Raw genomic sequence first — 14,917 nt, forward strand, 5'->3', positions numbered from 1 at the left:
TATTATACTGAATCTGTTGCTGTTTACAGTTTTTACAAATACAATGGTCTAGAGCAGGGTTCGGCAACTAAGTTTGGACGCGGGCCAATTTTTTTCCTGACAATTCCATCGCGGTCCATGACCATGCGCGGGGGGGGGGGTTCTGCGTCCTGATTGGCTGAGTGAGAACCGCACGTGTGTTCTGCGTCCTGATTAATTAAGGGAGTACTGTACAAAATGCGTGTTAAACTTAAAAGATATATTTAAATATATATATATATATATATATTCAAATAAATCAACGTCATCTAGCGGGCCAGATATAATTGATGGCGGGCCAGTTTTGTCGTCATACAGAGACTCACTCGTAGCACCTCGCTCTGAATTCAAGGTGGCGATTTCATTGGCTAGATAGAATCACATGGGTAGCATGACTCTCACACGATTGGTTGGTACCTTCCAATGCTTGCTCAGTGCAGTGCTTGGATAGGGAAAAGTAATGTTACGGCATGAAATAGACTCGCCTGTCAAAAAAAAAAAAAAAAAAAAATTCTACAATTAATCTCGGGTCCGGATGATATGGCGATCCGGTCCGGATCCGGACCCCGGTCCGCGGGTTGGGAACCCCGGGTCTAGAGGTAATGCTGAATTACATTATGATGATGTTTTTAAAGATCGCTCAAGCGAGTTTGTGAGCTCTTGCAGCATTCTTAACATTTTCAGAGCAGTCTTGCAGACGACTTATTTGCTTTCAAGTCTGAAAATTCAAAGACAACTTCACATTCCTCCTCTCTCTCCATCTGAACATCTCAAACTTGTTTACACTGTGACAGATGCAGTCTTACATCACTTCACAATGAAAACGGCGATATTCTTAACTGAAGTTATGTAATAACACACATGTTGTCTCTCCTCAGACCGTGGCAGAGTGGTCGGTGGTCTGCCTGATGTGGTTACTATTATGGAAGAAAAGGTGAGGATTGCACGAAATAAACATCATGATATAAATCAATACTATTTAATTATATGTGAAAATTACATGATGATTACAGCGAGCAGCAGTTGGTCAATGAGCTGTACTGTAGCATTCCTGTGAAGCAAGTGCTGGAAGGAAAGAAATGCAAAAATCTCTAAGTTCTTATTTTCATGAAACTTAAGAGTCTTTCACAAGAGTAAAGAGAAGATATGAACGAAAGAGTTCACTTTTCAGCCTCCAGCTTTAATCACATATTTTAAAATCAGTTTACATAAAATGTATTTTCTAACCTTAGCTCAGTACAAAACAATAGAGAGGAAAAGATTTTTGTTTATGCAGCTCAAAGGACTGGAACACATTTATTAAGTGAAACAGCAGCGAAATTATAAAAAGTTTTCATATGGAGACTTTTACATATTCCTTTCCAGTGATGGTCAATGATACCAAATTCAACACCTTGAACTGTTCAGGTGAATTCAGTGATCACTCTATTGTATTTTATAAGTTGTATCATTATAATTCTTGACCATCAACACATAGGAGTAGGCATAATTTTTTCGGTGTTATTATGTTTGGTTCAGGAGATGGTAAAAAATAAAATGTCTACCATGGCCACCACAACACATTTATGGAAATGCTCAGGGTGAAGTTTTATACTTTAGTGAAAAGCACCTTTAATTTCCACCTGGACTACTAGAAGATTTTTAAAAATATGTTGAACTTCCCCTTTAACTGTTTTGTTTACAGTACACAAACCTATATTTTGAATACATTTTGACATGAGTTGACTCTCAACCTTCTGCAGTCTCTGAGCCTGACCTGCACTGTGTGGGGCGAGCCGACCCCTGAGGTCAGCTGGTTCAAGAATGAGCAGGAAGTCGCCTCTAACGAGCACACCAAGGTCACGTTTGACGGTGGCAAGTTCGCCAGCCTTGTCATCAACAAAGTCACTCCTGACGACTCTGGCAAGTACAGCATCAATGTACGGAACAAGTACGGCGGTGAGTTCGTCGAGATCACCGTCAGCGTCTACAAGCACGGTGAGAAGATCCCCGAGCCGAAACTGGGACAGCCCAAAACGCCTGCTGCTACACCTGCAGCTACACCTGCAGCCACACCTGTGCCACCGAGATCCCCAGCTCCTTCCAAGGCCCCAACCCCCGCTCCTTTAAAGACCCCTGCTTCCACCCCGGTCCCCAAATCTCCAACCCCAACCCCAAAGTCTCCAACTCCAACCCCATCTCGCGGCGTGAAGTCGCCCACCCCACCCAGATTCATGAAGTCTCCGACTCCACCAAGGAAGTAAACGGTGGTGACATCTGAGGGGGAAAAGTTTGCTGTTAGCAAAGCTGATTTATAGCATGAGTGTGAAACCATGAGCTGTTACTTTAAAGTTTATGTAGATGTAGTCACTGTGAAAAGTCCCACTATCTGAACTTCACATTTACAAAGAGCAAGCTTCTAACCAGTTTGAAGGTTTTTTGTGTTACAGCATTCACCATAATTCTCTCTATAGTGTCTTAGAACTAGTTGCAGGATAAAACCTATTAAAGAGGGACTTTTACAGTGGCTGCTAACATACAGTAGATGTCCTTTTCAGTTATTTCATATCATTCAACTGATCACCGTGCTTGTGACACAGGTGGGAAAAAGGCACAAAAAACAAGAAAGATAAAAAACCAGGGTAGATGTTCTATGTTTTAAAAGCTGCACCTTCCACTACGCCATGTTAGTGGAATGCCTGTATACATTTTTTTTTGTGGATAACTCGTGTTTATTACAACTTGGCTCATATTTACCCAGTTTCATCAGTGACCTCACTAAGAAAGACGGCGCACAGATCCCGACAAACGAGCATTCAGACGATCAGAGGTTTTAAACAAACAGACAAACTTATTGGAAGAGAACACAAAGGGTCGGCTCGTAAACCTACATCACAAGTTTCCTGTACAATGAGGCATTATTACCAACATTTCAGCTGTGCTCTCCAAATGAAGTGGTTCAGTTTAGGTTTGTTTTACAACCTGTCTGATCGAGTAGGATCTGAGCGATGTCACCGTGTTCTCAGATTTTAGCATCTAAAGTACAAAGTTATTGCAACCACTAAAAAATATGACCAAAACTATGTAAATAAGACCAAAGTTGTTATAAACCAGAATTATCCTTTAAACTGGATGACCTTGGGGTTAGCCGGTGCAGAACTGGGGTTCTGGGCGCGAAATTAACACCAGATACCAGATTATTTTTTGTTTTTTCTCCGGGGTGGTTAAGTTTTCATCCATCATCAACAGCTCCTTTTGTACCAGGTAGCTTTCATCATGTGTTGATCCTAATGAAGCAAGTTAGTGATCCTGTGAATAAAGAAATATTCACTTCCTGCCCTGGTCTGTATGCCGGAGAGGTCTGTCTGTCTGTCTGTGTCCCCCAAATGCTTTGTGATGGCAATAAACTTTACTTATCAACCTCCCTCTGTTGTCTTTGTGAATAATCTCTCCTCATCCCAGATATGTTAGGAGGTAACATGAATGAATAAAGTAAAAATGTGCACATATTGTGTCGTATCCAGGCTCAAATGGATTGCATGACAGCTAGACATCCAAACAAACCTGCTCCTGCTCCTGAAACCCAGGTGACTTGAGGTGGGCGGGGAGTGTTACAGTATATGAGCAATAGGGCAGGTACAACCAGGTATTCGTTTGCATAAACACTTCAAATCCACACCTTAGTGCTGCTGGTTCATGCTGCAGAGAGTACAGATACCAAGACTGACTGGAGGGTTTCAACTTTGTTCTTTTTAAGCTTCAGGACTCAGAAACACAGGAAAACCAAGATTTCCTTTACCTGTCATGAAGTAAGTTTGTTTAAGAACCTTTTCAGTTCACAATGTTCAAGAAGTCACCACACGCCATGTATTGTTTATTTTGTGGTGAATCAAACTAGACAGACAGGTTTTTGTCACTTTATATTGCCTTTTCTTTAAATGAGCTTCTAAGTGTCTCTTGCTTCATTGTCTAGTCTGAACAGGATGGTTGACAGACACAGTTTGTTACACTGAAGCTAAAGGAGAGGCCTGTTTCACATAGAGACTCAGAGGGGATCTGACATCCATGGAGTCTGAACTGTCCTACCTGTCTTCACTGAAAGAAGACAACAGTCCGGTTTACATCCAGCCACATTACAAAGAAACTTACCGCCTGGCCATTTATGCCCTTCTCTGTGGAGGCAAAGAGGCCTACGAGGAATTCCTCCGAGCCGAACAGATCCACCACTTTCTGTCCGAGGAGGAGATCTTGTTCATTTTGGAAAATGCAGAGTTACCTGTTGTGGATGATGACTCAGAGGCCAAACAGGTCACAAGTGAGGTCAGCCCCTCCACATACTTTCCAGTTGAGTCGGACGAGGAGGTGCCTGACCTGGAGCTGGGCTGGCCGGAGGTCTCACTGGAAGATGTGGACACAAGCATCAGCCTGCTGTTCCACCCGCCCAGACAAGACACACCGAGCATTAAAGAAGTAATTCGCAAACAGATACAGGAGGCGAAGCAGGTGAGAGCCGATTCCTGTCAAACAAATGAAAAAATAAATGTGCAAAGATTCATCTTCCTGACTTTAGCTGCACACAAATAGAGAACAGGGACAATAGCAGTTAACCTATAGCACAAACACACAATTAAAGGGCGTTGCTTTGCACAGAGGAAAATACACACTCTACATATATCCCTGTATACACAGCGTTTTACAGGCTTAGACCATACATTACTGGAGACAGCTGAACACACAAGTCACTCTGTTTTCTGTTTAACAATGACAGGAAACACTCTCAAAACTATTTAATCCTTCTTCAGTCTGCTACCCTTATTGCAGTTTTACTACATGAGATGTAATTGATTCTGATTTAAATACTAATGACTAACTTAAAGCGATTTTGTCCTTTGCGTGACAAAAATTCATTGCCTATAGGCTTGAAATGTGGCCGTAAAATGTTTTCCTTGCCTTTGCTAGATACACTCTAGGGTGTACCCTTAAGGGTGGACTTCCAGTGAAGAAATCATGATGCAGTGGCAGAAAATGAGTTGTCCTCTATCCATCATCAGAGATTCTAGTTTAAAAGATTTAAGAGAGAAAAAGAGATTTCTTAGTTATTTGCTTGGAACTTTACTGGGAAATAACTATGTGATCTGGTAATTGTTCTGAGAGTTTATGAGGAGCACTGCTCCATTCAAATTAAACATGCAGAAACAAATCACAAAATCTGTAAAGACACACTTCATCTGAGTCCGCCCTTATGAGAGAGCCCGTCGAGTTCATGAGCAGATATATGTGTTAGTCTACACATGTTACAACACAGCCTCCCGCTCCTTTATAGGTCAGACCTGCTTCATCCTGCAGCAGCTCCCTCACCATTGTAAAATAATCATCTTGTGCTAAGCTAGATGATTCTGTTGTAGGTTAACCTGTACAGACCTAATGACTAAATTAAACCAAGCCAGTTCAAAACTAGATTGTTTGTGATTCAGTAGCCATGGATAAAATAATGATACATAATGATAACAATAATGATAAAGAGAAGAATAAAAACTTCAGCTGTTCTCTTACTACTCTATGTTTGTAGATCCACAGTATGCAGCACACTAAACACACTCCCTATAAAGGTTAAAAGTAGTCAGTCAGGTTTCTGAAAACTTTACTGAAGACAGTGTTAGATAAAACACAATAAATGTGGGCCTAAAAGAGTAAAAGTTAAAAATAAAAAAGTACTTGTCAACATCTGGCCCATTAAACAGTAACTGTGTCAACTGTGTCAAATGATATTTAAATACCTTAACCACATGTTCAACATCTAATTTAAAATAGTGATAATTTATTAATAAAGCAGATTTTTTTAAATGTAACTGTTCATGTGTGTCACTTAAAACCAGTGGTGGAATGTAACTACATTTACTCAAGTACTTCACTTAAGAACAAATGTAGTACTTAATATATGTTTATTTAGGGAAAATAGAGGAAAATATTGTAATACTCCTTTGTAATTATGTCTGACAACTGGCCCAAAAGTGTATGCAAGATGATACGATTAGTCAATTAACTGACTGCTGGAGAGAAAATTATAAATAGTCAACTATTTATTTTAAGTCAAGGCACTCACCAAAAATTTCATGGATCCAGATTTCATGGATCCTTTTAATTATTTGAATTTATACATTTTTCTTTTATATAATTTTGCATTTGTTGGACAACACAAGCATTTTGAAGATGTCACTTTAGGCTCTTTGTTTATTGTGACAGCTTTTCTCATCTCCATAAATCCTAATAATGAGATAATTTTATATATGATAGCAATTTACAGTGTAGTATTAGTATCACTATTTAAAATGATGATCTGAATACTTTCTCCACCACTTCTTAACCACTCCTAGTGTTTTTTGTGCACTAATTAACAAGTCGTTTTTGAAGTTGTTGATATTGCTATATTGAAGTTTTACTTGACAGTAGATTTTGATATGAATATTCTAAACATTTATCAGTTGTATGTGACCATTAATCGTAAATTTGCGAAGAGAATGTAGCAGAATAACTATGCGTGTATCCAGCAACTGCTGAAATTACAATAGTGACTTGCTGCTGACTTGCAGAAAAAACTAAGCACCTGAGGCAAATTATTAGTCATTTGAGTTACTCCATTTACAAGAATAAATGTCAATCGTGCTACAGCATGTAGTACTATATGCAAATTAACATGTAAAGAACAGTCTACATATTACTTTACACACAATCTCTACCCAGCTTCAAGAGAGAAAGTTAATTTATTGAATGTGAAATTAATTCATAATGAAAAAAGTTAGTATGAAGGTTATGTTTCACTTTCAAACACATGACATTTTCCGGGCCAACGTGTCTCAGCTTGAATGTTCAGCTACCAGCTCACCGTCTCCAGAGGTGAAACCAATTATTCAGAAATTACAGCAGGGCGTGTGTCTCTTTTGTCTGAGGGCACAGAGTGGAGTTTCATTCTACAGATATCCACTAACTGAAAATGACTGATGAAATGCACACAGGGTAGCTGCTTGACATGCGCTGCTCAATGTATACATAAACTGAAACACGTGACACGTCATAATGCAATAAGCCCTGTGTGCTTTCAGACACGATTGTCTTTCCTTTGAGAAACTTATTTATCTGATAATCTGAACATGCTGCCATATGTCAAGTTAATAATTTACCTAATAAAAATATTTGTCAGGGCATAAAATGTGAATTAACACATATAGTAATTGCGTGTCCAAAGAGTGTGGCAGAAATGGAATATAATATTGATAACTATGTTTTTATTAGTATATAATCAACTGGAAATAACCGCTCTAGATAAGGCCTTTTGCATTTTTCAAGTGTTTTGCAGCCAATCAGCAGCTACACATCTGGATGCCACTAAATCCTGCACACGGGTCCTTTAAGTACAAGTTTTTATATGTTTTTATTTATTCTCAGACTTCTTGAGCTAAATAAATATTTTAAAAAGTGTTTTTTTTCTGAGTTATAATAGGAAAACACTTTGAGTTAATTTGCTGATAATACTTACAGTAAATACTTAATTCAGGTTTTGAATGCAGGACTTTTACCTATAGTGAAGTATTTTTACAGTCTAGTATTAATAATTTCACTGTGTAAAATCTGAATACTTCTTCCACTTCTTCATTGATTCATTAATTTATGGATTCACTCATTCTCACAATCTTTCAACCTGTCTTTGCTATGTGGACTGTGACTTCTTGGTCTGAAATTGTTTTGTTTTTTGTGTCTCCAGATTATTGCCATAGCGATGGACATCTTCACAGATATCGATATTTTCAAAGAGATCGTCTCTGCCACGTTGAGGGGAGTGGTAGTCTACATCCTCCTGGATGAGACCCACTCCCAGAGTTTCCTCACCATGGCACGCAAGGTGGGCGTCAATATCCAAGACCTCAAGGTAAGACATATAGTAATAGTATCAATAGTAATAAGGACTAAAATAAGTACAGTAAGTAAGGACGTAAAGGATTTTAAGGGTGCAGTGTCCCCGTTCAGAATCCTTGTGGTCTGGGAGTAGTAGCTCCTCCTGAGCTTCTCAGTCCTGGCCTGGTGTATTGTGAATCTTCTTCCTGATCGCAGCAGGGTGAAAGGCTGGTAGAGATGTCCTTTAGGCAGTTTGAGCAACACCTATTGTGTGTTCATGTTGTGCATTCAGGGCCTTGTGGTCTTTTTTGGCCTTGTTTTCTTTCCATACCAGACAGTGATGTTCCCTGTCAGGATGCTCTCAGTCAGAGCCAGTAAGCAGAGTCCAGGTCAAGCCCTCTGTCATGTGGACACCGAGGTGAAGCTGCCCTTTTCATTGTTTTTAGTGATCAGGGCAATCCAGTCTCACATAAATCCCTTTATGCATATTATATTCAAATCCTGCCATATTCCGTAAATAATGCCCCCTAAATCTGACACACTGGACACTGGACCTCTTTGTTTGCTCTGGATCAATGTTTTCATGAGTGGGGCCCTAGGTTGTTTATTCTCATGTATGGGGATGAGCATGCAAATGCACTTGGCTGACAATGAAATAGATGCACAGCAGACATTTCGTCATAGCAACAAAATGACAGCTGTAGCTGCATTCCATTTAGGAGAGGGTCTGCTTATGTCCATGTTGAGTCACCACTGCTCTCTGTTTTTTTTCCAACTTTGATAAGTCTACAAAATGTCTGCTGTGCAATCAGTCCATAGACGCACATTATACCACTCATGTGCCAGTGGCTGCAAAGCACCAAGAAATGATGCAATGAGTCAATGAAGGCAGCGAAGAAGGTGACTGCCAGCAAGTAAAATTAAATGCAAACAATGTATACACTCCTCGCTTGGTCACTTTCTCCTTTTCATCTGTCAGCATTCTATTCGGTCTCTTTGTCTCTGTCATTATGTCCATAGGAGCTGCTTATCCCAGTTACATTGCCAATTTCCAATCTCCTCCTCTTCCTGGTGGTCCAAAACACCAGTGGTGCAAACACTAACTCTGAGCTGACAGTCCAGGCAGCCTGGCTAACAAACTGAGCTAGAAAACTCCATAAATCACAGAGTGTTGATACGCAGGTTCACAAAAAACAGTGAAATAGTTGGTGGTGGGTGACTTAGTGCACTAAAACATTTCGTACGTTTGATGATTATTGTACCTGCAGCATAAAGTTACATAGTGCAAGAACAAGCGTACCGAGAATGACAGAGACGCCATTCATCTGACTTGAAATTATTCAGTTATTTTATGGCAAAAAAGTTACACAGTGTTGTTTTAATGCCTCAATGTTATTAATATAGTCTAAATTTGCTTGCCATTCATTAAATTACCTCAGTCATTCAAGTCATAACAGGTAGAGGAATCAAACTTTATTGACTCAGTCTTGTCTTACACAGGATCTTGTTCTCAATATAAAAAATTATAGGGCATGATTAGAAAATGATCACTTCTTGTCTGGTCAAGCTGCACAGAAAGAGACATCTCCTATTCAAAGACTTACAACACAAGAACCTGTTGAATATGATGTGGACATCTTTCCACTTATTCAGCTGTATATTTGTTGATTTGTATTCCACTGATGTTTGCTACCAGAGGAAGCTTTGCCTGTAACATGACCTTTATTTTATGGGCAAGAACATTAGTGAATTAAATCTGACATTTGCTCCACACCCTCGTCAAAACGCTGCCATTTACCAACATTCCTCTGCTGCGTTTCTACCTGTCATTATCATATGAGGGAACTGCTGCTGCCGTAGGACAGATCTGTTGGCCTGGCTGGATTTTCCTGTTAAACAGCATCAGTGTGATGTTCCAACAGTCCAAACAACAAGTCAGCAGAGTTAGCACAGTGACGCCTTTGAGATCTCTGTGCAAATTCTTAGCCAGTAGCCACATCAAAAAACCAGCCTCAGAGAAAACGACGCACAGGTTTGATCTTGCTCAGTCTCCCAAAGTGTAAGCATGCTTCCCTGTAATGGGGGGGTATGCTTTTCTTTACTAATTTCCCTAATAATTACTTTGTTCACTTGAACACTTCACCACATGTATGAAATCAAATCTAGTTAATTAAAATGCATCTCATTTAGCATGAAAATGTTACTTTAACTTAAAAACAGACCATGTTATGTTAAAAAAAAGAAGTAAAAGGACAAGAAAATTCAAACTAGAAAACTTTATAAGAAAAAATTACAAATTACAAAGAGGTTTTTATAAGCAAGCTGAAATTTAACTTAAAAGCCAAAGGACCACAAAAGCTGCTGTCTGATAGGATGAGGGGATTTCTAAACTATTTATTAATATTTGTTGGATATATTTTAAATACTTATTTATATTTTAAATAGTACCTGGTCATGTATAAAAAATAGAGACACGTTCTGTTCTTGAACCTGTACACCTGAGGCTGTACTGGACTGATGTGTTCATTTTAACCAGGTTCACCAAAGTCAGTAGGCTTCATCCTTGAGCCTACACCAAATTTTATGCCAATCCATCCAAGATATTGTCAAGATATGTGTTGGATTGATCAATAGAGACCGTAATGATCGTAATGAAAATCCTGTTTCTCCACCAGAATATTCGTGTTCGGACGGTTCAGGGGCAGCAGTATCAGTGTCAGTCTGGGATGAAGTTTCACGGAGGTTTGGAGCAAAAATTTATTCTGGTGGACTGCCGAACAGTGTTGTATGGAACATACAGGTGAGTCAGCCATTTATGCACTCATATGTATTCCCAGCAATTAAAAATCAAAATATAAGCCGCTAATTGAACTAAATTTCTCTTATTGTTTCTTAAACTGAGATAAAAGCATAAATCCAGCATAGTGTTGGTCACTTGAACCCCAATTATCCCTGAGACTAACATGCAATCTCTCCTATCTAGGTAAGGAAAATTGCTTGTTAAAACAAGTTGTAAATGCAGCTTGCCTGGCAGGTGGAAAGCTTAGCTCAAGCAATCCTGCCAGTCCTACCAGTCCTACCAAACTGATTTGTATATTGAGATCAGACCACAGTGTGGGGAAAGGACCCAAATGCAAACAGGCAGGCACAAACAGTTCAATGCTCTGTCTTACAGGCCAATGTCGAGACAGGTTACATGAAAAAGGATTCATGTTTGGATTCAGACACAAAGCTGAGACTGATGATCTGGCAACAGACTGGAGAAATAGGGCTGGTTTGATGGTTTGACAGGGTGATCTGGGAAACAGACACAGCTGACACAGAGAGTCAGAATGGGCACAAATTAAAAAAACACTCAAGCAGCTCTCATGACAGGACATAATCAAGATGATCTGAATGCTTATCAACACCAGGTGTAAAAGGCTGTGGATCAGATGTCATTATCCAGATACAGATCAAATGTTGATAGCATGCAAAAATGTGGCCTTTTGTTGTTTGATTATTTGAAGCTTTGCATCAGTTCTATCAACAGTCTATTCACCATCATCATGCCTTCTTGCTCTCTAATCTTTGTGTCACCATTTAATTTTTCAGCTACACATGGTCATTTGAGAAGATCAACCTCAGCATGGTCCTGGTGATCACAGGTCAGCTGGTGTGCTCTTATGATGAAGAGTTTCGAAGACTTTTCGCTCGCTCCACAGTTCCAGCAGTTCAGTCCTGGGAGAGGGTATCTGTCCAGAACAATATACACACTGGGGCCGTGCAGAGCCCCAGCTCTAGCCAGCTTTCCCTCCATCAGATTCACATGAGATCCATAGGGGTGCATGGCATGAGAAGTGCTCAGGATGCCTCAATGTTGACTAGGGGGCTGAGCGTGCAAGACAGGCTGCATCAATCTCACTGTACAGACCTCGGGAATCTGTTACGGGGACACAGTTACGGTGGAGAACTGCAGAAGTTAAACCCGTTGACTCGACTGAGGATGGGGAACAAGGACATTGGAGGTCCTACTGGTCCAGAGAGGCCTGGATCTAACCTGAGGAGTGGCGACCCTGCTCTAACAAACAGATTGTCTCAGCAGCACATTAGGCACCGGACTCTCTATGGAGCAGACGAGAATCTGATACCATTCAGCTCTGAAACATCACTCCACAAGTGGAAGATGGACACTTACCTTAACGACAACATGCCTCTAGATCCATCGTGTGATGCATTATCCCCAATGACATCTCCATATAGTAGTTACACAGGCTTAAACGAATATCAGTCACAGATGATTCACAGTAGGTCGAGGGACATTAACTCCAGGATGGAAGAACTGAGGCAAAAGAGGCTCAATTTACAGGATCACAGCAATCTCCGGCAGAGTCAAGAGTCCTTGAGGTTTCCAACAGAAAGGCCTAAATTGATGTCTTCATTGAGAGGTCTGGACATGAGTGTGGCAGAATTAAAGCCAAATGCACAAAACAGTTGGAGCCAAGAAAGAGCAAACCACAAAGACAGTGAGCCAAATAAGGAAGGAAATCTCACTGATAGCCACCAGTTTTCCTCTCACTACGATGTCAACATGGGTTCAGATCGAAAGACACTGCAGATGTATGACTGGCATGAACCTCTTTCCAGGACAACCTCAGCGGGTGATTTAGATATGAAACTGAAGGAGCCATCGCTCAAGTTATCTCATTTGTTGCCCAGTGGTCACAATGCCCAGCACGGAAGAGCAATGGAGTCTTTGACTCAAATCCCTGAAGAGAAGGAGGGTTCAAACACACGTGTCAATGGTTCAGGCTCTGCTGTTTTCCAAGATGGAAATGAGCAATCAAAGCATCAGGATCATGCCAGAGGGAGCCATGATTCAATAGTTAAGGTTTCTAACAGTTCAGGCTCTGCTACTCCAGATGAAGGACAGAAATCAACATCAAAAGCGGTAAGGACTCTTCTACAGGACACTTCCACAGGATCTCAACATGCAGAGGAGGCTAAGAGTAGTTACACGAATAGAGGGAAAACACAAAGCGAGGAACCACCCCTTCAAAGGAAAAATTCTTTGAGAATGAAAGTATATTCGCTGCTTACATCAGATGAAAAGAAAGCATCCAAAAAAGAGGAGAAGTCACTCCAAAGAAAGGGCTCGTTAATATCAAACCAACCAGTTAAAGCGGACCATTCACAGGCACCTGCAGTAGACCAAACACCTAAGAAAGGTCAATCCCCAAGCATCTCCAGGTCACAGAACCCTGTCAGTGGTCCAGCAGAGACAGAGAAACAAAAAACTCCATTCCTGAGACTATCTACTCAGCGTTCAAGCAAAAGGAAGACAGCAGCAGACCAGGATCGAGCCTCTTGGAGCTCTCCGAATGATGGGGCGGCAACTGCCTGTCAAAGACAGAAAGTCTACAGTCGATTTGAATATTTTCTTAACACTGAAAGTGTTCCTAAAGACGGAACCTCTTCCATGAACAGGTCTGAGTCTGCATTGTATCAGACACAAAGTGGTACTGATAACAAACTGGGAAAATTCATGCAGCGCGTAGGTAATTTTATAGGCAAGAACAAGTAGAGCTGCAGGAAGAGAATAAGGCTGCCATGATCAAGAATGAATAGTGCGTACTCCTTCTGATGTTTATTATGTAGTACTCATTGATATACTGCAGTATACCACATTTTTCCTTTAATGGGTTTGATGCTGGCCTTAGATCTTACCAGGGGAGATATTTACCAGTGAAACCAAAAAGCAAGATGTAATGTATGAGGTATCTGCTCCTCAATCAGTGTCTATCTACTAAACTGAACTGGATGTTCAGGGAATCAGGGCTGATATGAAAATACTGTTAAGTCACTAACTAATGAAGTTACAACAGAGTCAATGTAACAATAGCGCTTATGGACATCAAGTTTAATTGTAAAATGATTGTTGCATCTGTGTTTATATTGAATGTATTTGTTCTTTGTAAAGGTTTAGTGAAAGGATAAGTCTAATGATATTTCATATTTTGCCTACTCATAACAAATCCCACAAAAAGACCAAAACAAACAATGAATTGATCCCACTAGCAAGTACTGTCTGTGTCTATAAAAAGCCTGATCTATCCTATTCCTCTATCACACAGAGCTCCATTGTTCAAAAACTACAAAGAACACATCAAAGAGCCATGCCCTTGGTTTATTCTGACTCAATCCCACACACACCATCCTGCTGCTCCAAACACTCACTAGAGTATTAAATGTGGATTCATTCACTGCTAAAAACAAACATAGTATTTCTTCGTGTTTGTTGATACAGTGACCTTGTGAAATTTCTGAACCTTCATTAAGGTATTTAGAGATGGACTAACATTTGTTGGTTTGGGTCTTTTAATGGAATCTGTTAATAATAACAAAAATATTTAGTATCACCAACCGGATCCTTTCTATTTAGTAAAATATAGTTTTTCTAATGTGGCTTGATGTTGTACATTTTCTCTGCATTGTCCATTATTGATAATGACATTTATGACTCAGTTGTTCTCAAACTCATTGAAGATATTCATGTTTGAAGTACATATGTATGGCTGTAATATAGTGAAATCCAAATGTTTAATAAAATAAAATAAAATATACAGTACAACCACATTGATGTATGTAGCCTGGAAACCCGGATTTCACAGACTTATGAGGTACTGTATCTTTTACTGAGTACTAAGTATATACAGTAGTATCCAGACTTTTTAAGCCATCAATGTCATTAATGGGTGGATTTTTATAATTTCCTTTATAGCACTCAAAGTACAAGCTAAACACTGAAATGTTTTAACTTGGTTTTTCTTAACATCCTTGTCGTTAGTCTTTAAGGGTTGCTTTTTTCAAATTTTCCAAGAAAAGTCTCCAGAACAACAGGTCAGGAATTTCAGATCATCATAATCTTTGATACAAACCTATTCTGGACTGCAACAATATAGATTCATAAATAAAAATAATAATCTGATGATTTTCCTTAGTCCAAGACCTGGTCCAGACATTTTATATTGACATTTTATAATCTAATCCA

The 14,917-nt window shown here is 39.8% G+C and overlaps 2 protein-coding genes across 5 annotated transcripts in view; both read left to right on the top strand.

Moving 5' to 3' along the window:
• The window catches only part of myom2a (myomesin 2a), a 61,740-nt gene extending 58,318 nt beyond the window's left edge, over positions 1-3,422 (top strand). For all 4 annotated transcript variants that reach the window (XM_027283038.1, XM_027283035.1, XM_027283036.1 and 1 more), the window contains 2 exons: positions 897-952; positions 1,761-3,422. In XM_027283038.1, the coding sequence (XP_027138839.1) occupies positions 897-952; positions 1,761-2,261 (557 nt within the window). In that variant the 3' untranslated portion in view covers positions 2,262-3,422. The remainder of the gene's footprint in view (positions 1-896; positions 953-1,760) is intronic.
• A 241-nt stretch (positions 3,423-3,663) lies between these two features.
• Positions 3,664-14,495, top strand: LOC104932778 (protein FAM83B). Its single transcript, XM_010748083.3, has 5 exons — positions 3,664-3,806; positions 3,971-4,500; positions 7,757-7,921; positions 10,563-10,687; positions 11,482-14,495. The coding sequence occupies exons 2-5, from the start codon at positions 4,063-4,065 to the stop codon at positions 13,448-13,450; spliced, it is 2,697 nt and encodes an 898-aa protein (XP_010746385.3). The 5' UTR covers positions 3,664-3,806; positions 3,971-4,062; the 3' UTR covers positions 13,451-14,495.
• The last annotated feature ends 422 nt before the right edge of the window (positions 14,496-14,917 follow it).

This window comes from Larimichthys crocea, chromosome X (genome assembly GCF_000972845.2).
Source record: "Larimichthys crocea isolate SSNF chromosome X, L_crocea_2.0, whole genome shotgun sequence".
Classification (NCBI taxonomy): Eukaryota; Metazoa; Chordata; class Actinopteri; family Sciaenidae; genus Larimichthys; species Larimichthys crocea.